General features: G+C 45.1%; 1 protein-coding gene across 1 annotated transcript; it reads right to left on the bottom strand.

Annotated features, from left to right (window-relative positions):
- Positions 1-629: 629 nt before the first annotated feature.
- On the bottom strand, positions 630-3,974 carry LOC147961650 (uncharacterized). The gene is made up of 6 exons (XM_087533886.1): positions 3,801-3,974; positions 3,018-3,192; positions 1,583-1,622; positions 1,137-1,253; positions 835-925; positions 630-752 (listed from the first exon to the last, which is right to left on the bottom strand). Exons 1-6 carry the CDS (start codon positions 3,972-3,974, stop codon positions 630-632), a joined length of 720 nt encoding a protein of 239 aa, XP_087390012.1.
- Between the last annotated feature and the right edge of the window lie 23,572 nt (positions 3,975-27,546).

The following is a 27,546-nucleotide window of genomic DNA, read 5'->3' as shown; positions in this document are numbered from 1 at the left end:
TGGTAAATAGACCTATTATGTTATCATGCCTTTTGCAGGCGGCTGCTTGAAATCTTCCATCATAGTCACACACAATCAGTCCGCACCAGAAAATCAAGAGTGCCATCACTGTTTATTTTCATCATGCTTTCGATGGACACCACTTCGCGTGCTCTTCACTGGCAACACTCTTGCCAGGGAATTAGAAAGCGCGCACACTCTTATGAAAGCTCCATGAAATGCACTGTTTGCACTGAATTTCCTCATGTGTACTTATTCCGACTGCTCCATATTGCCCACAGGACGGAAACCGAAATAGGAGCCTCTTTCTTACTAACAATAGCATGCTCAGTACATCAGCGAACCATGTCATTGGACATAGCCTGCGAAATTTAAGATATAAAATGTCAACGGTTTTATTACAGAATAGCTTTGCATGATGGAAACTAGCCACAACAAGGTACATATTATTCTATTCATGAGCAGACATAGGGCATATACTAAGTTCTTGATGTGTCTCATTTTCAGTTCACTGAAACTTGGTAAAATATTTTGTAACACCGGACACTCAATGGTACTTTCCACTTATTCTCTGCACCTGAAAGTACCCTCTCCTGCATCTCACCTTCTACCTTTCTCTGTATTAGGGCTCAGTATATGCAGAGCGAACTGTGAAATATCCCGAATGGTTCCATGCCTAATCTTCCATGCCCAAGACCAGAAGCCATCTGCATAATTATGGGGTCTTGGCATTCAGAAGAATGTGTACACATCTGTCAGCATGAACACCTCCTTAATTAAATCCTTGTTCCATTGCCCCAAATCAGCATCAATTAAACTTGAAACCAACTGTACCCGTGTAGCTGCTATTCTCCCCCTCGGTTGCATTGAATTTTGCTTTAGAAATCCATCTGGTTTGCTATATTTAGTTCGACCATTTCCAACCCTACAAATCAAACCCAACTTTAGCAAACATCTCTTCCATTCACAATAGCACACCAAGTTTGCGATGCACTTCGAGGACAGGTTGCCAATTTCAGACTTTTTTGCTGCACGAGAACAATTTACTTTCACACCACCCCTGTATTTTAGATTTAGCTCAAATAACCAATCTACTATGAAAGAACCTCCCACTCTATTTGCAATTCAATCCTCACCTCAATTGAATTTGATATGTACTGTTGAGGCTGAAAAACACCGAACTCTTCACTTTAGTACCACTCTGGCCAGAGCAAGGCTGTAAGCGGATGGGATTCAATCTATGCGCACTCCACCTATCAGCTTTCACAAAAGATTTGGCAATCGTCAGCAAATAAAAGCAAGAAATCATGGTGCTCTTAGACTCACACCAATGCCACCATCAACCGAACCAACATTGTAACTTTTTAAGTTCGGTATTAGCATTGAAAAGAGATCATCAAAAGAGGGTGATAGATATGTTAACAATCTCCAATTCCAATGCTATATTGTTACAGTTGCTTGGGAAAGTGTGCCTTTACCACCACTGTATATGGTACGACATTAAATTTTCAAATGTGAATGTGAACTCAATGAGAATACACTATCACTCAATAGTACGTCTGACTGTGTTAGGATTATTTACCTGATATGCGCCACTAAACTCCTCTGGGTTCTACACGAACCTACAGAATTAGCCATTTTAATCAGTATGTTGGAACAAATTCACAAAAATTACAGTCAGTATATATCACTGAAAGACTTCTGTAGATTTTCCAAAAATTTAATTGAGATATCACATCATGTTTGGAAGTACATGTTAATTTTACTACATTTAAAAAATTTACAATTTTTCTTTACCTTATAATCTTATATGGAGGTAGCGGAACCTAACCTTCTGCAGCTCCTAGAATATACACACATGGATTAATCGAAACACACACACGTCTAAGTCTTCTTCGATCCGCAACACCCAGGCAAGATCTCTTCCCGAGAAACGATAACCTATAAAATGTATAATCACCAAAGCCAGAGAATCTAATCTCCAGTAGTTCCAGAGTTTACTCAAACAAGAGATATTAACAGTTTTTCATACACACATATAGTCGTAAGTTCAGTTTTGGTGGCCTAATCTTGGAGCATTTAACTGTCTGATTGCATGCTAACTCAAAAGATACTATTAGAAAAGGCAATCATAATATGTTTTCTTTTCAATCAGGAAAGAGAAGGCTGGGATCATGAATTCGTAAATGGAAGAACCTCCATTGCACACTCTCTGTAGATCCTAGTGTGACTGAGAAGATCAAAATTAGATATTATTCAGAATGGCTGACACATGCCAAGTAATTATGCATTACAGCCTTAGTTCCATAGTTACAAGAAAAAGGCGCAAGGATATCTTGTCGAGCAACCGAACGCCATGGGTAAAATGCACTATCCCGCAATTAACACTGGAAAGCGCGATAACAAATAGCAATTAAACACATGGACATTCTTCGAGTTGTATTCTCTTCTCAACCTTGCAAATTTAAATGGTATCTAGGTTATTATATCTCCTAGATGCAAGCCTTTACAATATCCTCAAACTTGTTTTTTAACTGAAAAAACATTGACGAAGCACCTCTAGAAAACATCTGAATGACATGTGCTTACAAAAATTAAAGCTTGAGATGGAGCAGAATAGAAGCAACCCATTTCCTATATGAAGAGCATATGTGGTTATTGGCCCTCAAGCCCAAATATATTTTTATTTATTGCGGGGGAGGCTCAAAATAACTGGTTGATTTGCCAAGTGCACATGAACTAACTGAATTACAATTATTTGTCTAACAGAACACATCATAAATTCAGGAAGTTGAAACCATTCTAATAGGCTTGGATTTAAGCCATCTACCTGCAAGGATCACCAGATTTCGTGCTTATTAAGTGTAGAATTGCAGACATCATTAGATCTCATATCAGAAAGATGATCGTCATGCTATAATAAGGTACACTAAAAAGAATGCTTCTTCAGACCACTGTGAAAAAGCAAGTGAAATCAAGTGCAGAGAAATACATCAATTGGATTGGCGGCCACTTACTTCCAAGATGTACGTACGCTGCCCCAGTGGAGAAGCACAACGCGACTGTAAGGTACTTGTGCCTAGCAGCGAGACTCTTCGGTGGTCGGGACTGGATAAGCTGCAGAGGAACGATAGGCGGAGGCGCGCGACGACGGGGAGAGGACGGTGGCGTGGCCGAGGATCTAGTCGTCTTCTTCGATGAGAATACGCGAGCGGACGGGTGGGGTGCATGACGATGGGGTGAGTCGGCGGCGGCATCCGAACTGCGATGTCCCTAGCGCCAGCGGCGTGCGCTCATCGGCATCCGCGGCGGCTGCGTTGGTAAGAAGTGCTCGTTGTGAGCGGCGAGGACAGTAGGCGACGGGCGAGGCTGAGTGTGCGATCACGGGAGCCAATTAGAGAGGAAGAAAACAAAATGAGAGAAAATTACGAAGGGGATCAAGGTGATGCAGGGCTGGAGTTATTTTCTCCTTTTCCCTCGTGGGTGGGTGGGTGGATGGATGGATTGTGCGTGGGGCGGAACATTTCGTCTGCTCGGCAGGTAAGTGCTACGTACACGCGTGGCATCCGGTTAGATTAATCCGAGCCATTAGAGCTAACTAAATGGGGTAATCTGGCTGTAGTAATCAGACTGGGTACACTTGACGGGTGGTTTTAAGAAAGAAATTGTTTGCTCTTTTAATAGTAGTATAGAAGTATAGATACTTCAGAACAAAAAAACCACCCAACCACGTCGCCCCAAAACCGATCCCCGACCAATCCGCCACCTCCTGACCCCGGCTAACCCCCGCCGCCGCCTACTGGAAAAGCGCACCGCGCCGCCGCTCCAAACATCCACCGCCCATAGGCCTCACGCGCCACCCCCGAGCTAGGATCCTGCGCGCCGCCACCAGGCTCTGGATTGCCCTCGTTGTTCCCAGCACCACCGCGCGCTGCCGGATCCCCGGAATCCCGCGCGCCGCCGAGACCCGGCATTCCCGCTCATCGCCGCCGCCCACGGGTCCGCCCCCGGGGCCAATCCTGCCACCATGCGTCGGCTCGCAGCCCGCCAGATCTCCAAGATGCCGCTGCTACTCCCCCATCGGCTCTGCCGCCCTGCTCCTCATGATCCACCGGCCCCTTCACCAACGCCCTTGCTCCCTGAAGCCGCCGGCGAGGGGAGTTACACCGTCGGCAAGGCGTCTAGCAGAACACACCATGCTCCTTAACTCTCGCCTCTGCACCTCCTTCCTTGGCATCCCCGCGGGTGACCTTCTCTGGCGCCTATGATCGACCTTCCTGGTGTCTCTTGCTTGAACCTATGCACCACTGCTTCCGAGCCAGCTCTGCTCGTTCAAGGTACAAGTAACTCTGATATTTGTTTCTCCAATATTGTTGTTATGGATGCTTCTCTTCTGTTCATCTTAGTATGCTAAAAAAAGAATCATGAATGATTGGGTCTGTATCTACATAAAAGAGAGCCCCTTTATGAGTATTGATTTGATAATTCATTTCATATGTTGTTAAAAAAAGAATTAACCATGATGTGAGGAATCGAGATGTATGTGATAATGCGTGTGTTCATGCACTGGTGTGTGCATGTGTCCGAGGATCTTTCTGAACTTCTTTACCTCAACAAACATGTACCATTCAAAATCCTAATGTGTAGTTGTTCTTGTGTGTGTGTTTTGTCCTTCATATCGTTTTCTTCAGGGGCAGTGAAAAGCACCCTCACCCTGATCCAATCTACAGCACCGCCCCCGAGTCCTCCCAACGCAACCCCGAGCCGTTCAACTATGATGTCCTGGTCCGTTCGCCTCGACCCTAAGCCGTTCAACGACGGAGCCGCCGGCTGTTCATGAACATAGCACCCCGGATCTTGCTGCCCACCATCCAGTTCAACTTCGGCTGAATTCGGTAAAGGGAGACTCCTTGTGAGAGCAATTCCCTCTTAACTTTTTACCGTTCGAAGTTCTAATTTGTTAGCTACTTCAGGTTTAGCTAGCCCGTGTATGTGGCTACCAAGGTGGCATGCATTCAGCTGCGACTTTGTTTTGGTTTCCACATGTCGCCAGTTGCTAGTTGTGTGAAAAATATTTATGTATACTGGGACCTCCATGTACTGAACATATTAAAAGGTATCTCGTGTATATTCATCCCCATGTATGTTTCTTGTTGTATTTCATGCCGCCACTAACCATCGGCATTTTCTTCCAGATGCTCCACGTCTTATAAGTGTCCACTCTACAGAAAAAAGAATATTATTATATGCAATACCAACAAACAGTATGTGCTCATGAAGTTTTTTCTCTCCACTAGCCTTGGACTTCTACAGGCAAAGCACATGCATGATTTTCTCCCTAATTCTTTGGCCATGCTCCATTTTCTGTGTAGATGCAGCAAGCACAGCTCTCTGAGGCAGCAGGCAGAGAGAAGAAGGTCATTTCAGAAATTCAGAGACAAAACAAAAAACATATGAAATCTAGAGAAAAGGCATATGGAGTTGTTGTGCAGTGTGTTTACCTGCTGCTACACCACTGTGTCCCCAGCCATGACACCTTCTGTTCGTGTTATCACCACAAAACTGAGTACAGAAGGCTCAAGCTGCTAGTCGCCATCCACCTCCTCAAAGCACCTCACTGCTTTCTTGAGAAACCTGCATGAACCCTATGCTATCGCCCCGGTTCTACTCAAACTGATGTGCACCGTGTTACTGCAGCCTCTAGCTCATATTCGTTTATTTCATTTCGTAGCTTCGATTTGTTGCTTGTTAAGTTTATTGTGCGGAGGCTCCACAAAGATGCCCAAAAAGTGTGTTATGGACCTTGTAACTCCTTCCCCTTTTCTGTTCATGCATGTACTTCACGTGATTTGATGGAAGGAAGTTAGTGTAAACCCGAGTTTACATACACCTAAAGAAGTAAAGTAATCTGGAAGTTCAAGGATAATTGTTTAGAGAGTTCAATCATTGGATGTTGGGAAGAATGCATCTTAGTGATGAACAAATGCATTAAGAAAAAACATTCATAAAAAAGAAGTTTGCGAGCCCTGGTTGTAGGCACCCCCTGGTCATCCTCCCCAGCTCAGGCAAGTGAGCGCGAGCAGCGAGCAGATGAAAAGTTCTGCCTAGCCCCCCCTGGAGCTCCAACACATCATGATGCATTTTTTATGTGCTATCGGATGCATAATTATCACTATATGCATTTGTATTTCCCGACAGATTTCTACATGCATTTCGTGGTGATGGATAGAAATTCTTTCTTTGTTTATATAGAAGTTCAAAATGAATAAAAATGGCGGTTCGATGTTTATTGAAAGCCACTTTGGTAAAATCTACTAGGTCTGAGATTCGCATGTGTAGAAAATGCTGGTAGGAAAGGTGACCATGAACAATGTGAAATATGTTTTATCAGATGAATTAGTGTTTTTGATTGATTTATGTTATAGCGTGTGGTTTAAAGTTCATGTTCTCAAGATCATGAAATTCAAAAAACTATACATGAGAAAAGCTAAGTAATAGCTTTCTTTGCGTAGTGCTTCAAACATATTATTTGCTCATCGTGTTAATGGGGTCATGGCCCGGGAAGTTCAAACATGTTGTTTGTGGAAAAAATGTCGGTTTCAAACATATGATACACTAGGATATGGTTGGTTTTTTAAATTCATTCTGCACATAAAATGATCATTGGAGACATTGACATATTTATCTTGTTATTTCTCACTACGTTCATTTTTTAGGTGTTGGAAAATGTGCAGCAGAAGTTCAAGTTAAACTAACAGGGTGATTTAGGGTTTATGTAAGAATCAAAATTTTCATAGAAAAAGATTAAAGAAATATAACGAGGAAGTCCAAATTAAAAATATGCAGAAGTTCGATGATTATAGAAAACTCAGATTTCCCTCGTTATTAAAGAATGGAAACATGAAGTTCAAAAATAAAATAAAAAGAAGTTCAACTTTTAAAAATAGAGCGCTTCAAAGTTCCATATAAAAAAATTACGAAATAAGACCAGGAAGTCCAAATTAAAAAGATGCAGAAGTTCGATGATTATAAAAAACTCAGATTTCCCTAGTTATTAAACACTGGAAACAAGAAGTTCAAAAATAAAAAACAAAGAAGTTCAACTTTTAAAAATACAGCGCTTCAAAATTTCATAAAAAATATTAAGAAATAATACGAGGAAGTCCATATTAAAAAGATGGAGAAGTTCAATGATTATAGAAAACTCAGATTTTCCTCGTTATTAAATAATGGAAACAAGAAGTTCAAAAATAAAAAATAAGAAGTTAAACTTTTAAAAATAGAGCGCTTCAAAAATTCATAAAAAAATATTAAGAAATAAACCAGGAAATCCATATTAAAAAGATGGAGAAGTTCGATGATTATAAAAAACTCAGATTTTCCTTGTTATTAAAGAATGTAAAAAAAAGTTCAAAAATAAATTAGCAAGAAGTCCAGCTTTTGAAAATAGAGCGCTTCAAAATTCATAAAAAAATGATTAAGAATATCAGATAAAAAATTCTTAAAAAAACTCAGATATTTTCACGTAACGGAGAGAAGTTCAGATTGATAACTACCAGAAGTTCACATACTACACGGTGTGCATTTTGTATTAAAAAGAAATAAAAAAGCAAAGACTAAAAGTTTGTTCATATAAGTTCAAGTCCTCCATCGGAGAAAGATAGAAAAAAAATATTGTGAGAGTGGTTTATACAAAAGAAATACCATTTGTGTAACACTTGACGAATGGATGAGAAAATTACAAATGAAAAATACGTCACAGAAGTTCAACGTGAAAATAGCAAGAAGTTCACCTACTACACTGAATGAATATCATATGAAAAACTTTTAAAATCGTCGCGAGTATGAAAAAATGATCAACACGGGAAAGTTGCGTGTTTACAACAGCTTTCCATCGGTATAACACTTGCTCAATTTCAGTGAGTGGATGGAGAGCTACGAGCAGTGAATGGAGATCTACGAGCAAAAAAACACACGTGAAAAACAGAGTGAAGTTCAAGTAGACATGCCGAGAAGTTCAGGTCTTCACGCGGTGCATTTTCGTAGAATCTGTTTCGCGATAAAGGCAGAACGAATGATCTCGCTGTTTTTGAAATTACTCAAAAAGAGCTAAGAATCAGAGAAAACCATCAACATGAAAAAGTTTCGCATTTTCCGTAGCTTTTCAGTGGTATATTATTTGGCCCATTCCGATAAAGTTTGAAGAAATTACGGCAAAAATACGTTTTTAGCCATTTTCAAAACTGACATAAAACCATAATGAATTAGGAGAAACAATATATACGAAAAAAATTCGCATTTGTTCAAGCTTTCCAACGCCATATCATTTGCTGCATTTGGACATACAATTAAAAAATTAGCTCGAAAATATTAATTCGGTGGAACTTGTACCGTTTTCTAAATTACTTTTAAACCGTTCAAAATTAGAAAAAACTTTTAACATGAAAAAGTAGCGCATTTTCATAAGCTTTCCAACGCCATATTATTTGCCTCAATTGGATTATCCGTTTAGAAATGACATTGAAAATATGAACTCGGGTGTTCCGTTTGCGAAATTCTATGATTTTCCAAATTTCTCTTTAACCATAGGGAATTAAGGAAAACTATCAACATGTGGAAGGAGCGGTTTTGCAGCAGCTTTCCAACGCTATAGTATTGGCCTCATTCCGATAAACGGTTTAAAAACGCGATCGAAATTACGATTCATGTTTTTTGTACGAACAAAAAACGGTTTTCAAAACTCATCTTAAACCGCTTACATTTTGCCAAAAATTTAACTTGGTTCATGATACTAGTGTCCATAGCTTTCCAACGGTATATAGCAAGTCCCATTTGGACACCTTTTAGCTGAAGTTCAACCTAGCACATGGGGAAGGTCAGGTGCGTTACTCGGGAAGTTCATGTTGTGATCAGAATATTATTCTGATCTCGTGATCAGAATAGTGTTTATGTATATATATATATATATGTCACGTTGTCTGTCATAGTATTGAGGAAATCCATGGCTACATAATTAGCCGGAACTAACTGGCGTATGATGCTATAAAGCTCTTCAAAGTTGTTTTGGATGAACTCGCTCGTGTTTATCTGTGCGCTGAAAACTTGTTCATATGTGCTAAGCAATGCTCATTGAATTTAAAATATTATTTTTTGTGCGGTCGTTTATCAAAAAATTGAGAGATGGCCAGTCGTCGGCTTCTGCCCCCATGCCACTAGTGCTGGGGTGTTCGGGATAGACCTGAGTGCTCTTTTTCCCATAGTTGGGTCCTTCGAGGGAGGCGTTCAGCACAACGAACCAGGCAATCGAACTATAATGCTTGAACACTCTCACTTAGCCATAGAACTTTATAATTTTAAATTTCGACGAAGCCCCTAGTTCGGAAGACCGAGTTCGGGGCGCTATCCACGCCTTGGCCGGACAAATCCGGCTCCTCGCTCGAAGAGTCATAAGTCTTTAGGGACTCGAAAAACCTCTCGAACAGCGACCGGTCTCTCGCCTCATCATGACAGTCAGTTTTAGCTTTCTCCACTGAGGTGCTTAACCCAGATCAACCGGGGCACAATCGCAGTGGTTCTCCTAGTGCTACCTTAGCCGATATAGCGGAACGTAAGGCACCAAAACATAGGAGCCGGGAAAACCCAACTATTGACCCAAATCATGATTCGGAGCCGATGCATATAGTGCTATAAGTTCGGGGTGCCGCACTTGTGAAAGTGTACGGACTTCACACACCATATTAAAGGGTACTGAAGCCCCTGGCGTACTTGCCGTACCACAGTGTACGGGTGCAACATGTTATTAATGAACATATATAAAAGAGAGTAATGCAGAAAATAGACAAAAGCTATGCATTGTTTATATAAAGGCTGCTGTTAGAGCAGAACGATACAAGTGGTATTATAAGATAAAGATATTAGACTATTTAACATGTCCTGGCCAGGGGCAGGCCGCGGAATTGTATTCAACACAGGTATACCTCTCGTAATAGAGACCACCTGGGGGTTCCATAATGCGGCATGACTTGTCTGCCTCCCTGATCTTGCATCGTTTGTGCGGCAGTTGAATTGCCGAACAGGTCGTCCGAAGTATGGAGTCCTGAAAGTAAGAAAAATAAAAAAGAATCCGGCAACCCCTAGTATGTTTTAAGCCGTATTGTGGGCGTGCCGTTACTGTGCCCCTTCCCCTATGCCCATGGTATTTCGAGAGCGTAGTTATGTACGCGAGGCACTGGTTTCGCTATGTCGCGAGGGCTGGGGTTGGGGCCGCGTTGCTACGCCTGCTCAGAACGTGCCATGCGGTCTTGTTGCAGGTTACTCCGGGCGTGCTTGGCAGCGTCTGGCTTTTTGACGGCCGGACTGGAGAATTTCCTAAGAAGCCTGCTTTGGACTTCCGCTGCGAGAGCCGCCGTGTGCTCCTCTGTACGGAGGGAGTGTTCGGTGTTTCTATTGACCGTGATTACTCCTCGAGGGCCTGGCATCTTGAGCTTGAGATATGCGTAGTGCGGCACCGCATTGAACTTTGAAAATGCGGTTCGCCCGAGCAGGGCGTGATAGCCACTGCGAAATGGGACTATATCGAAGATTAACTCTTTGCTTCAGAAATTGTCCGGAGATCCGAAGACCACTTCAAGTGTTACTGAGCCTGTACAGTTGGCCTCTACACCTGGTATAACGCCTTTAAAGGTCGTTTTTGTGGGCTTGATCCTCGAGGGATCTATGCCCGTTTTCCGCACTGTATCCTGGTAAAGCAGGTTCAGGCTACTCCTGCCGTCCATGAGGACTCTTGTGAGGTGAAATCCGTCGATGATTGGGTCGAGAACCAATGCGGTGAAGCCGCCATGACGGATGCTAGTGGGGTGGTCCCTTCGATCGAAAGTGATCGGGCAGGAGGACCATGGGTTGAACTTTGGGGCGACTGGCTCCATCGCATATACGTCCCGTAGAGCACGCTTCCGTTCCCTCTTGGGAATATGGGTTGCGTATATCATGTTCACCGTCCGCACTTGTGGGGGAAAACCCTTCTATCCATTACTGTTCGGCGGCCTGGGCTCCTCCTTATCATCGCTATGCAGCCCCTTGTCTTTATTTTCGGCTCTTAACTTGCCTGCCTACTTGAACACCCAACAATCCCTGTTGGTGTGATTGGCTGGCCTTTCGGGGGTGCCATGTATCTGGCACAAGCGGTCGAGTATTCGGTCCAAACTGGACGGGCCCTGAGTATTCTTTTTGAATGGCTTTTTCCGCTGACCGGATTTATAACCTCTGAATCCGGCATTAACTGCCGTGTCTTCGTTGCTGTCGCTGCTAATGCGACACTTTTGCTTGTTCCGATGAGTCCGGCCACTTTTGTCCTTGGTATCCGAATTACCAGGGTTCTTTGCTAGGTTGTTACTGAAGGAAATATGCCCTAGAGGCAATAATAAAGTTATTATTTATTTCCTTATTTCATGATAAATGTTTATTATTCATGCTAGAATTGTATTAACCGGAAACATAATACATGTGTGAATACATAGACAAACAGAGTGTCACTAGTATGCCTCTACTTGACTAGCTCGTTAATCAAAGATGGTTATGTTTCCTAACCATGGACAAAGAGTTATTATTTGATTAACGTGATCACATCATTAGGTGAATGATCTGATTGACATGACCCATTCCATTAGCTTAGCACCCGATCGTTTAGTATGTTGCTATTGCTTTCTTCATGACTTATACATGTTCCTATGACTATGAGATTATGCAACTCCCGTTTGCCGGAGGAACACTTTGTGTGCTACCAAACGTCACAACGTAACTGGTGATTATAAAGGTGCTCTACAGGTGTCTCCAAAGGTACATGTTGGGTTGGCGTATTTCGAGATTAGGATTTGTCACTCCGATTGTCGGAGAGGTATCTCTGGGCCCTCTCGGTAATGCACATCACATAAGCCTTGCAAGTATTACAACTAATGAGTTAGTTGTGAGATGATGTATTACGGAATGATTAAAGAGACTTGCCGGTAACGAGATTGAACTAGGTATTGGATACCGACGATCGAATCTCGGGCAAGTAACATACCGATGACAAAGGGAACAACGTATGTTGTTATGCGGTCTGACCGATAAAGATCTTCGTAGAATATGTAGGAGCCAATATGAGCATCCAGGTTCCGCTATTGGTTATTGACCGGAGACGTGTCTCGGTCATGTCTACATTGTTCTCGAACCGTAGGGTCCGCACGCTTAAGGTTTCGATGACAGTTATATTATGAGTTTATGAGTTTTGATGTACCGAAGGAGTTTGGAGTCCCGGATGAGATTGGGGACATGACGAGGAGTCTCGAAATGGTCGAGACGTAAAGATCGATATATTGGACGACTATATTCGGACTTCGGAAAGGTTCCGAGTGATTCGGGTATTTTTCGGAGTACCGGAGAGTTACGGGAATTCGCCGGGAGAAGTATTGGGCCTTATTGGGCCATACGGGAAAGAGAGAGGGGCTGCCTAGGGCAGGCCACGCCCCCCCCCCCCAAGGCCTAGTCCGAATTGGACTAGGGAGAGGGGTTGCGCCCCTTCCTTGTTTCCTACTCCTACTACATGGAAGGACTCCTAGTTGAACTAGGAAACGGGGAATCCTACTCCTGGTGGGAGTAGGACTCCCCTAGGGCGCGCCATAGAGAAGGCCGGCCCTCCCCTCCTACACTCCTTTATATACGGGGGCAGGGGGCACCCCATAGACACACAAGTTGATCTTCGTGATCGTTCCTTAGCCGTGTGCGGTGCCCCCTCCACCATATTCCACCTCGGTCATATTATAACGGTGCTTAGGCGAAGCCCTGCGACGGTAGAACATCAAGATCGTCACCACGCCGTCATGCTGACGGAAATCCTCCCCGACGCTTTGCTGGATCGGAGCCCGGGGATCGTCATCGAGCTGAACGTGTGCCAAGAACTCGGACGTGCCGGAGTAACGGTGCTTGGATCGGTCGGACCGTGAAGACGTACGACTACATCAACCTAACGCTTCCGTTGTCGATCTACAAGGGTACGTAGATCACACTCTCCCCTCTCGTTGCTATGCATCACCATGATCTTGCGTGTGCGTAGGAAATTTTTGAAATTACTACGAAACTCAACAGTTACTGCGAGCTAGCCAGTTGTCTTCTCCCGCGCAATAGCGGGTCATGACTGTCGTGAGGGCTGCCATGGTTTTTGGCTTTTCCTGTCCCAGGTGCCGGGCAAGCCACTTGTCACGGATGTTATGCTTGAAGGCTGCTAGGGCCTCTGCGTCCTGACAATCGACTATCTGGTTTTTCTTTGTTAGGAACCGTGTCCAGAATTGCCTGGCCGATTCCTCTGGCTGCTGAATTATGTGGCTTAAGTCGTCGGCATCCGGTGGTCGCACGTAAGTGCCCTGGAAGTTGTCAAGGAATGCGGCTTCCAGGTCCTCCCAAGAACCGATTGAGTCTGCAGGCAAGCTATTAAGCCAATGCCGGGCCGGTCCTTTGAGTTTGAGCGGGAGGTATTTAATGGCGTGTAGATCATCGCCGCGTGCCATGTGGATGTGAAGGAGATAATCCTCGATCCATACCGCCGGATCTGTTGTGCCAACGTATGATTCGATGTTTACGGGTTTGAAACCCTCTGGGATTTTATGATCCATTACTTCATATATGAAGCATAGTGGGTGTGCGGCGCCCCTGTACTAGGCTATATCATGACGCAGCTCGGAAGAGCTATGTCTGTTGTGTTCGGCCCGGCCGGATTTGTTATATTCAGAGTGAAGATCATCGTCACGTGCCGCAGGGTGCCTGCGCGATCCGTAGATCGATCTTGTTTGTCTTGCCTTATCCTCCAGTACGTCTCGCAGGTCTGGCGCATTTTCCCGTGCCTTAGTTGAGCAGTGTCGGGGCATGGCTTTGGTGGAGGGCCGAGAGGCCTCTCTGTCGCGGCCGCGAGGTGGCCGGTCTGCCATGTCGTGTGCTGGTGATGTAGGCGCTTCCTCCTCTGATCGGGGTAGCGGCCCGTGCTTTGGGTAACTTTTGGAGGGGCGTTCGAGTTCATACTCTTCGGCCGCCAGGACTTCGGTCCATCTATCAGCTAGCAAATCTTGGTCAGCTCTAAGCTGTTGCTGCTTTTTCTTGAGGCTGTTTGCCGTGGCTAAAAGCCTGCGTTTGAAACGCTCTTGTTCGGCGGGGTCTGATGGTACGACGAATTCATCGTCATCGAGGCTTGCCTCGTCTTCGGAGGGAGGCATATAGTTATCGTCCTCAACCTCTCGGTCTGCCGCCCTCTCATGGGGGCTGGCTTCTCCATCTTCCTGCACCGAATCTTGCTGGGTTGGGTGTTCTTCAGCGCTATCCGGGGTAGTATTATCTCCCGTGCCGGAATCACTGTTCTTGCTTTGGCGGGATTTAGAGCGGCGCCACTGACGCTGGTGCTTTGGCTGTTTCTTGGAGGTGTCATCCCCCGTTGTACCATCGCCATCTCCATCTTTTGGAGTATCCACCATATATATGTCATATGACGAGGTGGCCTTCCAGCGTCCTTTAGGTGCTAGTTCTTGTTCGTCTCCTGCATCATCGTCCATACCGTCGATGTCTTCGGAGCCGAAGTCAAGCATGTCGGTTAAATCGTCGACAGTGGCTACAAAGTGGGTGGTGGGTGGGCTTTGAATTTCTTCATCGTCCGTATCCCATCCTCGCTGACCGCAGTTCGGCCAGGGCTCTCCTGATAAAGAGAGAGACTTGAGAGAATTCAGGATATCGCCAAAAGGCGAGTGCTGAAAGATGTCCGCAGCGGTGAACTCCATTATCAGCGCCCAATCGGATTCGATTGGCAGGGGCACGGGGGGTTCGGAGTCCGGGGAGGAGTCCGGATCCTCAGAGTCACGGGTCATGCAGAGTACGGGGCTGGCGTTTGGCTCGATCGCCTTTGAGATCGCAGCCCCCGAGGTGACGTCCAACCGCTCATCCTCGATCGTCGCAATAGGCTCCGAGCTAAAGGTCGGAACCGGTGCGGGTGCGGCCTCCAGGACACTATTCGGAGGTAGAGCTAGATCATGCCCCTCGAGATAGTGCGGCGCGCTTGGCTGTGGCTCGAATCCGCTGAACATTAAATCTCCACGGATGTCTGCCATGTAGTTTAGGCTTCCAAACCTAACCGGATGGCCAGGGGCGTAGCTCTCGATCTGCTCCAGGTGGCCAAGCGAATTGGCCCGCAGAGCGAAGCCGCCGAAGACAAAGATTTGTCTGGTGAGAAAAGTCTCACCCTGGACCTCATCGTTGCTGATGATCAAAGGAGCCATCGAGCCTAAAGGCGACGACACAGAGGAACTCTCAATGAAAGCACCAATGTCGGTGTCAAAACAGGCGGATCTCGGGTAGGGGGTCCCAAACTGTGCGTCAAGGCCGGATGGTAACAGGAGACAAGGGACACGATGTTTTTACCCAGGTTCGGGCCCTCTCGATGGAGGTAATACCCTACTCCCGCTTGATTAATATTGATGATATGGGTAGTACAAGAGTAGATCTACCACGAGATCAAGGAGGCTAAACCCTAGAAGCTAGCCTATGGTATGATTGTTGTATGGAGTTGATGTCCTACGGACTACAACCCTCCGGTTTATATAGACACCGGATAGGGTTAGGGTTACACAGAGTCGGTTACAATGGTGGGAGATATTGAATATCCGCATCGCCAAGATTGCCTTCCACGCCAAGGAAAGTCCCATCTCGACACGGGACGAAGTCTTCAATCTTGTATCTTCATAGTCCAGGAGTCCGGCGAAGGTATAGTCCGGCTACCCGAACACCCCTAATCCAGGACTCCCTCACTCTTGTTTTGTCACTTTCATATACTAGTGGGAATTTTTCATTATAGAACTTGGCTTGTATATTCCAACAATGGGCCTCCTCAAGTGCCCTAGGTCTTCGTGAGCAAGCAAGTTGGATGCACACCCACTTAGTTTCTTTTGTTGAGCTTTCATACATTTATAGCTCTAGTGCATCCGTTGCATGGCAATCCCTACTCCTTGCATTAACAACAATCTATGGGCATCTCCATAGCTCATTCATTAGCCTCGTTGATGTGAGACTTTCTCCTTTTTTGCCTTCTCCACATAACCCCCATCATTATATTCTATTCCACCCATAGTGCTATGTCCATGGCTCGCGCTCATGTATTGCGTTAAGGTTTATGAGTATGAGATTACTTAAGTATGAAACAATTGCTTGGCTTGTCATCGGGGTTGTGCATGATGAGAGCATTATTGTGTGACAAAAATGGAGCATGACTAAACTATATGATTTTGTAGGGATGAAATTTCTTTGGCCATGTTATTTTGAGAGGACATAATTGCTTAGTTAGTATGCTTGAAGTATTACTATTTTTATGTCAATATGAACTTTTGTCTTGAATCTTTAGGATCTGTATATTCATACCACAATTAAGAAGAATTACATTGAAATTATGCCAAGTAGCATTCCACATCAAAAATTCAGTTTTTATCATTTACCTACTCGAGGACGAGCAGGAATTAAGCTTGGGGAAGCTGATACGTCTCCAACGTATCTATAAATTTTTATTGTTCCATGCTATTATATTATGTGTCTTGGATGTTTATGGGCTTTATTTTACACTTTTATATTACTTTTGGGACTAACCTATTGACCCAGAGCCCAGTGCCAGTTCCTGTTTTCCCCTTGTTTTAGTGTTTCGAAGAAAAGGAAAATCAAACGGAGTCCAATTGACCTGAAACTCCACGGAGTACCGGAGTTGCACTAGGGGAATCCCGGGCTGCCCACGAGGGTGGGGGGCGCGCCCACCCCCCTAGGGCGCGCCCCTCTGCCTCGTGGACAGCCCGGAGGTCGACCGACATACTTCTTCCACCTATATATCTCCATATACCCTAAAAACTTCGAAGAACAAAATAGATCTGGAGTTCCGCCGCCGCAAGCCTCTGTAGCCACCAAAAGTCAATCGGGACCCTATTCCGGCACCCTGCCGGAGGGGGGAACCCTCACCGGTGGCCATCTTCATCATCCCGGCGCTCTCCATGATGAGGAGGGAGTAGTTCACCCTCGGGGCTGAGGGTATGTACCAGTAGCTATGTGTTTGATCTCTCTCTCTCTCGTGTTCTTGATTTGGCACGATCTTGATGTATCGCAAGCTTTGCTATTATAGTTGGATCTTATGTTTCTTCTCCCCCTCTACTCTCTTGTAATGGATTGAGTTTCCCCTTTGAAGTTATCTTATCGGATTGAGTCTTTAAAGATTTGAGAACACTTGCTGTATGTCTTGCCGTGCGTATCTGTGGTGACAATGGGATACAACGTGATTCACTTGATTTATGTTTTGGTGATCAACTTGCGGGTTCCACCCATGAACCTATGCATAGGGGTTCGCACACATTTTCGTCTTGATTCTCTGGTAGAAACTTTGGGGCAATCTTTGAGGTTCTATGTGTTGGTTGAATAGATGAATCTGAGATTGTGTGGTGCATATCGTATAATCATACCCACGGATACTTGAGGTGACATTGGAGTATCTAGGTGACATTAGGGTTTTGGTTGATTTGTGTCTTAAGGTGTTATTCTAGTACGGACTCTAGGGCTGTTTGTGACACTTATAGGAATAGCCCAACGGATTGATTGGAAAGAATAACTTTGAGGTGGTTTCGTACCCTACCATAATCTCTTCGTTTGTTCTCCGCTATTAGTGACTTTGGAGTTACTCTTTGTTGCATGTTGAGGGATAGTTATATGATCCAATTATGTTATTATTGTTGAGAGAACTTGCACTAGTGAAAGTATGAACCCTAGGCCTTGTTTCCTAGCATTGCAATACCGTTTACACTCACTTTTATCATTAGTTAGCTTGCTGTTTTTATATTTTCATATTACAAAAACCTATATCTACCATCCATATTGCGCTTGTATCACCATCACTTCGCCGAACTAGTGCACCTATTCAATTTACCATTGTATTGGCTGTGTTGGGGACACAAGAGACTCTTTGTTATTTGGTTGGAGGGTTGCTTGAGAGAGACCATCTTCATCCTACGCCTCCCACGGATTGATAAACCTTAGGTCATCCACTTGATGGAAATTTGCTACTGTCCTACAAACCTCTGCACTTGGAGGCCCAACAACGTCTACAAGAAGAAGGTTGTGTAGTAGACATCACGCCACCACCGCCCGGCCAGTGCCGCCCCGCTGCCTCCCGGACGCTGCCACCGCCCACCCCACCGCAGCACCACCCCGCCGCTCCGGAGCCCTGTGGCCCCGTCGCCGCCACCGCCCGCCAGTGCCACCCCGCCGCCCCGGAGCCCTGCGGCCCCTTTGCCACCTCCGCCCGGCGCCCCCTCCGCTGCCGAGCAACCCCGCCGCCCGGCGCCCCTGGGCCCTGCCGGCCTGCCGCAGGCCGGCCCACCCCTGCCGCAGGTGAGCCCCGGCCGCACCCCTCTTCTCCTCTTTTTTTCTATTTTTTCTGTTTCTTTAGTTTAGATTACTTTTAGTTTTGTTTTAGATTTAGTTTAGTTTAGATTACTTTTAGTTTGCTTTTATATTTATTTTAGTTCTGATTACTTTTAGTTTGGTCTTAGGTTTAGTTTAGTTTTAGGTTTATGTTTAGTCATGAAAAAAACTAAGAATAACTAGAAGAAGAGGAGGAGAAGAAGAATAGCTAGGTTTAGGTGTAGTTTTTTCCTGTTTTTTTTAGGTTAATTAGTGCTAGGTTTAAGAAGAGGAAAAAGGAGAAGAAGAAGGAGAAGAAGAAGGAGAAGAAGAAGGAGAAGAAGAAGGAGAATAATAAGAGGAGGAGGAGGAGGAGGAGGAGAAAGCTATAGGAGAGGAGGAGAAGAAGAAAACCACCGACACCCCGACCCCGACAACCGACACCCCGACACGTGACACCCCGACCACCGACACCCCGACCCCGACCCCGACCACTGACACCCCGACACATGACACCCCGACCATCGACACCCCGACCCCGACCACCGACACCCCGACACCCTGAGACCCCGACCGTCGACACCCCGACCCCCGACACCCTGACACCACACCCCGACCCCGACACCCTGACACGACACTCCGACACGACACCCCGAGCCCGACACCCCGACACCACACACCCCAACCCCGACCACGACCACCGACACCCCGACACCTGACACCCCGGCCACCGACATCCCGACCCCGACCCCGACCCCGACCACCAACAACCCAATCCCGACGTCGACCCCGACACCCTGAGACCCCGACAATCGACACCCTGACCTCCCCCCCACCACGACCCCGACCCCCGACACCCTGACACCACACCCCGACACCCTGACAGCACACCCCGACCCCGACCCCGACACCCTGACACCCCGATCGACCCCGGACATGATGATGATACAAAAACATCATATATATTGGTGTTGATCAAGTGTATTTTTAATATGTTCATGATGATAATACACTTAAATTATATACATTTTATTATGTTCATGTCAGGTATCCAAATTTTTTATGTTGTACTAATTTCGTTTATTTTTTGTCATTGCAGGTGTTGACAGGATGGTGGGCAAGGGTCCAGAGCGCCCTGAGCCTCCTGCGAGCGCTACTGGGAGGGGTGGTTCCATTATTACAGCCCACCCCCTCCGAGAGCTCTGCTAGAAAATATGCAGATAGCTGCGGCGGGCGCTTCTTCTTCGGCTGGGAGAGGTCAGGGGAGGACGAAGAAGGCTGGTAGAGGTGGACATGGCAGCGGGAGAGGTAGGAAGGCTGCTACGCCTTCCTCGCCGCCACCCTCAGCTGATTCACCCGACCACAGGACTGCTCCATCTGACGTGGACCCGTCTCGGACTCTGGTCCATGAGCCTCCGGTCGCCGATCCTTCGCCCCACCAGACTCGGGTCGCCGATCCTTCGCCCCACCAGACTCGTGTCGCCGATCCTTCGCCCCACGTGAGTCTGGTCCCAGAGTGTTCGTCCCAGAAGACTCTGGTCACGGGGTCTTCATCCCAGAAGACTCTTATCCCGCAGTCTTCTTCCCACGAGATTCCGAAGGCTAGTGGCCTGGAGGATGGTAGTGAGGACACCTTTTCAGATGATAGCTACAGCGACGACGAGCTGGTTGAGAAGGGCAAGAAGGTCTACAAGCGTGGCTATACAAAGCTCCCGCTCGTGCCGACGAACCCCGACCAGAGGTGGTTGATTGCGCCTAAAGGGTTGAAGTAAGTGCATTTACTATTTTTTAACCTTTTGCCTTCATGTTCCTTCAAATTAATATCTAATGCATTGGCCTTGTCATACTTCAGGGGCTGGGTAGACCCCCGTGGTGTCCGCAGGCCCAAACCAGGTCCTTGGTGTGCTTTGCCGGCAGCACTTCCCTGGGTGGGTCACGTTGCCCGGTGCGGGTCAGGTTGCACAGCTAGCACTGACCTGGGAGCTGCACTCGGTTGCCCCGGCCCCGCCGGAGGAGAGGGTCGACGGTGTCTTGTGCGAGGTGGTGGCCGACATTGTGTTCCGTCGGTTTTGGGTAATTTCTCCTTTACAGAATTAAAAATCAACACAACCTAGTGATTGTACTAATCAGTGTTGTCTTGTTTGATTGCAGACCTTCTACAGGGTTTCAGAGGGAGAGCAGGAGGCCGCGTGTATGGTTGTCGAAACCGAGTGCAAGCGCCTACTTCAGAACTTATGGCACGAGGCTTAGGTGCAGGCCGTTCGAGACTACTATGCCTCGAAGGGTATTAGGAGGGGCAAGAAGAAGTGTCGCGGCAAGTTTCTGAGTAAGGAGAAGTACATGCAGGTAATTACCTATTCTTAAGGCCTTGAACTTAGTTTTCTTGATTTGATTCGTAGGCGTAGCGCTGAAATTTCTCTTTACTCACTTAGGTGCCCCCGAGATGGTGTGTGTGGATAAGATGGCTGTTGGGAGGCGTTGGTGGATGCGTGGTCCTCTCTGATACGTCTCCAACGTATCTATAATTTATGAAGTATTCATGCTATTATATTACCCATCTTGGAGGGTTTATGGGCTTTACTATGCACTTTTATATTATTTTTGGGACTAACCTACTGACCCAGAGCCCAGTGCCAGTTCCTGTTTTTTCCCTTGTTTTAGTGTTTCGAAGAAAAGGAATATCAAACGGAGTCAAAACGGAACGAAACCTTCTGGAGAAGTTATTTTTGGAAGGAAAGCTACCTGAAAGACTTGGAGTGCATGTCAGGAAAGAAACGAGGGAGACACGAGGTAGGGGGGCGCGCCCACCCCCCTAGGGCGGGCCCTCCACCCTCGTGGCTCCCCTGACGTACTTCTTCCACCTATATATATCCATATACCCTAAAAACTTCGAGGAACAGAATAGATCGGGAGTTCCACTGCCGCAAGCCTCTGTAGCCACCAAAAGTCAATCGGGACCCTGTTCCGGCACCCTGCCGGAGGGGGGAACCCTCACCAGTGGCCATCTTCATCATCCCGACGCTCTCCATGACGAGGAGGGAGTAGTTCACCCTCGGGGCTTAGGGTATGTACCAGTAGCTTTGTGTTTGATCTCTCTCTCTCTCTCGTGTTCTTGATTTGGCACGATCTTGATGTATCGCGAGCTTTGCTATTATAGTTGGATCTTATGTTGCTTCTCCCCCTCTACTCTCTTGTAATGGATTGTGTTTTCCCTTTGAAGTTATCTTATCGGATTGAGTCTTTAAAAATTTCAGAACACTTGATGTATGTCTTACCGTGCGTATCTGTGGTGACAATGGGATATCACGTGATTCACTTGATGTATGTCTTGGTGATCAACTTTCTGGTTCCGCCCATGAACCTATGCATGGGGGTTGGCACACGTTTTCATCGTGATTCTTCGGTAGAAACTTTGGGGCACTCTTTGAGGTGCTATGTGTTGGTTGAATAGATGAATATGAGATTGTGCGATGCATATCGTATAATCATACCCACGGATACTTGAGGTGACATTGGAGTATCTAGGTGACATTAGGGTTTTGGTTGATTTGTGTCTTAAGGTGTTATTCTAGTACGAACTCTAAGGCTATTTGTGACACTTATAGGAATAGCCCAACGGATTGATTGGAAAGAATAACTTTGAGGTGGTTTCATACCCTACCATAATCTCTTCGTTTGTTCTCCGCTATTAGTGACTTTGGAGTGACTCTTTGTTGCATGTTGAGGGATAGTTATATGATCCAATTATGTTATTATTGTTGAGATAACTTGCACTAGTGAAAGTATGAACCATAGGCCTTGTTTCCTAGCATTGCAATACCGTTTACGCTCACTTTTATCATTAGTTACCTTGCTGTTTTTATATTTTCAGATTACAAAAACCTATATCTACCATCCATATTGCATTTGTATCACCATCTCTTCGCCGAACTAGTGCACCTATACAATTTACCATTGTATTGGGTGTGTTGGGGACACAAGAAACTCTTTGTTATTTGGTTGCAGGGTTGCTTGAAGAGACCATCTTCATCCTGCACCTCCCACGGATTGATAAACCTTAGGTCATCCACTTGAGGGAAATTTGGTACTGTCCTACAGACCTCTGCACTTGGAGTCCCAACATCGTCTACAAGAAGAAGGTTGCGTAGTAGACATCACTCTCCCCAATGGCTAGTCGAACACCATAGGGCCAATGATAAGTGCGACCAAATGAAAGGTGTGCCACACCATCAAGGGAGCTCCAACCTATTTGAGTACGAGGATAATTGGGTATGTGGTTTGCTACATGATTCATGAAATTTCATTCTTCATGCTAGCATTTATCCCTTCCAAAATGACTTAATATGCTTAGTTAGTTAAAAAAGGCATAACTACCTTGGATAGTTCATTTATGACATATTTAGCTCTAAAATGACGTAATAACCTTAGATAGCTCTATAAAATGACTTAATATGCTTTATTTAGTTAAAAAATGGCATAACTACCTTCGATAGCTCAATAACGACCTAATTAAAATAATCTTAGCTAGTTCATTCATGCCATGATTAGCTCTAAAATGACATAATAACCTTCGATAGCTCTATAAAATGACTTAATATGCTTTAGTTAGTTAAAAAATGGCATAACTACCTTCGATGGCTCAATAACGACCTAAACTAATCTTAGCTAGTTCATTCATGACATAATTAGCTCTAAAATGACATAATAACATTAGATAGCTCTATAGAATGCCTAAATATGTTATAGTTAGCTAAAAAATGGCATAACTACCTTGGATAGCTCAGTAATGACATAATTAGCATACTTTGGTCAAAAAATGGCATAATAATCTTGGTTACCTTGAAAATGACCTAAACTTAGCTTATTTTCCTCAAAAATAACATAATAACCTTTCTTAGCTCCAAAATGACATATTTACATAGCAATATCATTCTTCATGCTAGCTTGAGCCCTTAACTAATATTTTGTTCCTCTCTCTCAGGCGCACCACCACAAGAAGCCTGTGCCAAATCTGTTCGACCTCTATGGCATGGCCCATATGGCCTCGTAAAAGAAGGCGAAGCCATTCATGGAGTCTGACCTAGATCATCCAGAGAGCTTCACCAACATCTCCTCCCACCACAAGCTTGTGATGTATAGAGACGAGGGGAAGGCGAGGAAAGGGGAGGACTTTAACCCAAGTCAGGATCCTTTTGATATAGAGCTGGTGATGATATCTGCTGGCGGGAGGTCCCATGACTCTCAAGCCATTGGTGATGGATTGATACGTTGTCCTAGGACTCTCCCGCAGATCAAGAAGCTCCTGAGTAGCTCTGATCCTGAGATAACGCCTCGTGCACGGCCCACGAAGCTCGCCATGGCGGTTAGTTATACGGACTCTCTCACCTTTCCTCCATTACATTGTGTGTACGTCTGTCGATGATTACAATGCTAACGAGGAGTGGTGTGTTGCAGCCATTGGTTGAGAAAGAGATACTGAAGACCCAGGCGCTTTTGGAGGAGGCAAAAAGGAAGGTGGCAGAGAGGGAGAGGGAGATGGAGGAGAGGACCGTTAAGCTGTTGGAGGAGGAGAGGAACCGGAACGAGGCGTCTAACCGGGCCCTATACAAGCTCATCGTGGTACGTTTCTCGTGCATATTAGCCCAATCATGCATGTAATGTTCACATTACTAACTAATATGACTGACTCGTGAGAACCAAATGTGCAGACCATGTGCGAGAGAAACGGTCAGGCCCCTCCGCCGATGCCCCAGATTGCTCCGGCGACCACGATGAGTTTGATTTGAATGGTCCTTAGTTACTACTATTCACATTTCAGTTTGCATCATGCTAACGAGACATTATTGGAAATGATCTTTGGTTCAGCATGGCTCCCAACAAGCATCGACCAATCCTTCTGCGTCTGCCAATGTCGGAACCCCGACCGGTCCTTGACCTTCGTCTGCCACTGGCGCAACCCCGACCACTCCTACACCTCCGTGATAACGATATTTTTCTTCTTATTAGCCTGTTTAGTCCATTTTTGACATAATTTAGCCTATTTAGTCCACAAATGACATAATAGTATGAAGAAAATCAAGGAAGAGGCAGAAAAGAAGGAATAGGAAGAAAAGAAGAAGAAGAAGAAGAAGTTTTCTTTCCCATTTAGCTTCTTCTTCTTCTTCTTCTTCTTCTTCTAGTTTTCTTCTTCTTCTTCTAACTTTCTTGTTTCCCATTTTGGAGATTTAATTCACTATATGGAAGCTTGCATGGATGGAGTCCTTGTTTCCCTGTTCTTCTTTTCGTTTGTATCGAAGAATAATGTGGAACTTGTTATATGGATGCATGGAACAATGTGTTGGATGAACATTGTGATATTACTGTAATATGTATGGATGGACCTGTGTTTCTTATGCATGTATGTTGTCATGGATGGAGCTATGTGTTGGATACATCATATGTTTGATGTGCCTATGAAAAAAAATATGTATATCTGTGTGTGAATTCCTGTGAAATTAAATGGATATAAATAAAAACAGGGGATATATAGCCTCTTTGCCATCTGCTAGCGGACGGCGCAGCTACCTGTAGAAACTGGGAACACTGGCTGCCTATTTGGTCAGTTTGTCGTCTGCTGGCGGATGACAAAGACCTTTGAATCTTTGCCGTCTGCTGGCAGACGGCATAGCTGGCCACATGGCAGCTTCCCAGTGCTGGCCTAACTGAGCTCTTTGCCGTCTGTCAGTGGACGGCAAAGAGCGCCGTTAACCCCCTAACGGCTCTGACCCCACCCCACTGTCATCCGTTGTCTTTGCCGTCTCCTGGCCTCGGATGGCGGACGGCACAATCCTTTGCTGTCCGTTTCTAAGAAGCGGACGGCAAAGAAGGCCTTTGCTGGCACGTGTTCAGACGGACAGTTTGCCGTCCAGGATCTATGCCTTTGCTGTGTGCCATGGCAGACGACAAGGAAGCTGATTCCAGTAGTGGGGGACATAAAAAATGAATGAGGAGGGAGAGAGAGATGGTAATATATGGTTTTCTCTCGAAATGTTACTAACTTACTAAGTTTGATCATATGTCAAAGTTTGAATTTTGACATATGCAACAATATTTGATCATATGTCAAAGCTTGACTTTTGACATAGATTTATCAAGAATGCCCCCATTATAGATGTGCACAAGTTGATACAATTTTTTTGATCATATATATATAGGACAACACTATTCTAATCCCAGGATTAGAATAGTTATTTGGAGCACGTCACGCCTATATAGGGCGCGGAGGAGTTGTTCCCGAACTCGAACACACTAGTAAAGTTGCACGTGCAATGCACGTCTTGATACATAAAATTTAGCTAGGGGTGTTTCAGGCAACAAAAAACAGAATCTTTCATCACAATTGAGGACATTGGTCACAAAGTGCACCAGATCACTTAGGTAATATCTTTTGTTCAATCAATGAATTATCTTATTTTTTATGTTTAAGTCCATATTTTTATTCCATAGACCAAACAAGTCCCTATAATGTCGACACAAAAACCATGGATCTGAAATGAAGACTTGTACATCTATGGGCTGCTTTATTCCTCTCTCGCTTTGTGAAAAGAAGCTCCAAACACCGGAACAAAGACTTGTAGGCCTGCAATTCATGAATTAGCTGAGCACCCATTGATAGCTCCTCCTAACTATCCATCCAAAGATGAACAACTAACTGGCAATAGGTCTCAATCACCACTCTATGATAGTCTCTGTCTTGGGTCAACAACATGGCATCTTCGCATGCTAGGAGCTCCAATGGTAAATAGACCTATTATGTTATCATGCCTTTTGCAGGCGGCTGCTTGAAATCTTCCATCATGGTCACACACAATCAGTCCGCACCAGAAAATCAAGAGTACCATCACTGTTTATTTTCATCATGCTTTCGATGGACACCACTTCGCTTGCTCTTCACTGGCAACACTCTTGCCAGGGAATTAGAAAGCGCGCACACTCTTATGAAAGCTCCATGAAATGCACTGTTTTCACTGAATTGCCTCATGTGTACTTATTCCGACTGCTCCATATTGCCCACAGGACGGAAACCGAAATAGGAGCCTCTTTCTTACTAACAATAGCATGCTCAGTACATCAGCCAACCATGTCATTGGACATAGCCTGCGAAATTTAAGATATAAAATGTCAACGGTTGTATTACAGAATAGCTTTGCATGATGGAAACTAACCACAACAAGGTACATATTATTCTATTCATGAGCAGATATAGGGCATATACTAAGTTCTTGATGTGTCTCATTTTCAGTTCACTGAAACTTGGTAAAATATTTTGTAACAACGAAACTTGGTAAAATATTTTGTAACACCGGACACTCAATGGTACTTTCCACTTATTCTCTGCACCTGAAAGTACCCTCTCCTGCATCTCACCTTCTACCTTTCTCTGTATTAGGGCTCAGTATATGCAGAGCGAACTGTGAAATATCCCGAATGGTTCCATGCCTAATCTTCCATGCCCAAGACCAGAAGCCATCTGCATAATTATGGGGTCTTGGCATTCAGAAGAATGTGTACACATCTGTCGGCATGAACACCTCCTTAATTAAATCCTTGTTCCATTGCCCCAAATCAGCATCAATTAAACTTGAAACCAACTGTACCCGTGTAGCTGCTATTCTCCCCCTCGGTTGCATTGAATTTTGCTTTAGAAATCCATTTGGTTTGCTATATTTAGTTCGACCATTTCCAACCCTACAAATCAAACCCAACTTTAGCAAACATCTCTTCCATTCACAATAGCACACCAAGTTTGCGATGCACTTCGAGGACAGGTTGCCAATTTCAGACTTTTTTGCTGCACGGGAACAATTTACTTTCACACCACCCCTGTATTTTAGATTTAGCTCAAATAACCAATCTACTATGAAAGAACCTCCCACTCTATTTGCAATTCAATCCTCACCTCAATTGAATTTGATATGTACTGTTGAGGCTGAAAAACACCGAACTCTTCATTTTAGTACCACTCTGGCCAGAGCAAGGCTGTAAGCGGATGGGATTCAATCTATGCGCACTCCACCTATCAGCTTTCACAAAAGATTTGGCAACCGTCAGCAAATAAAAGCAAGAAAT

This window comes from Triticum urartu, chromosome 7A (genome assembly GCF_056163025.1).
Source record: "Triticum urartu cultivar PI428250 chromosome 7A, HENAU_Tu73, whole genome shotgun sequence".
Taxonomy (NCBI): domain Eukaryota; kingdom Viridiplantae; phylum Streptophyta; class Magnoliopsida; order Poales; family Poaceae; genus Triticum; species Triticum urartu.
The sequence above is the reverse complement of the archived record's forward strand: the minus strand, read 5'-3'. Positions and strand labels throughout refer to the sequence as shown.

Excerpts from the sequence above, each read along its gene's own strand:
- LOC147961650 (XM_087533886.1), bottom strand. The coding sequence starts at position 3,974 with ATGCCGGGTCTCGGCGGCGCGCGGGATTCCGGGGATCCGGCAGCGCGC. Across the intron at positions 1,623-3,017 it reads AGCGTACGTACATCTTGGAA|GTTCGTGTAGAACCCAGAGG; the intron begins GTAAGTGGCCGC and ends CTAATTCTGTAG. Across the intron at positions 1,254-1,582 it reads AGTTTAGTGGCGCATATCAG|GTGGAGTGCGCATAGATTGA; the intron begins GTAAATAATCCT and ends GAAAGCTGATAG.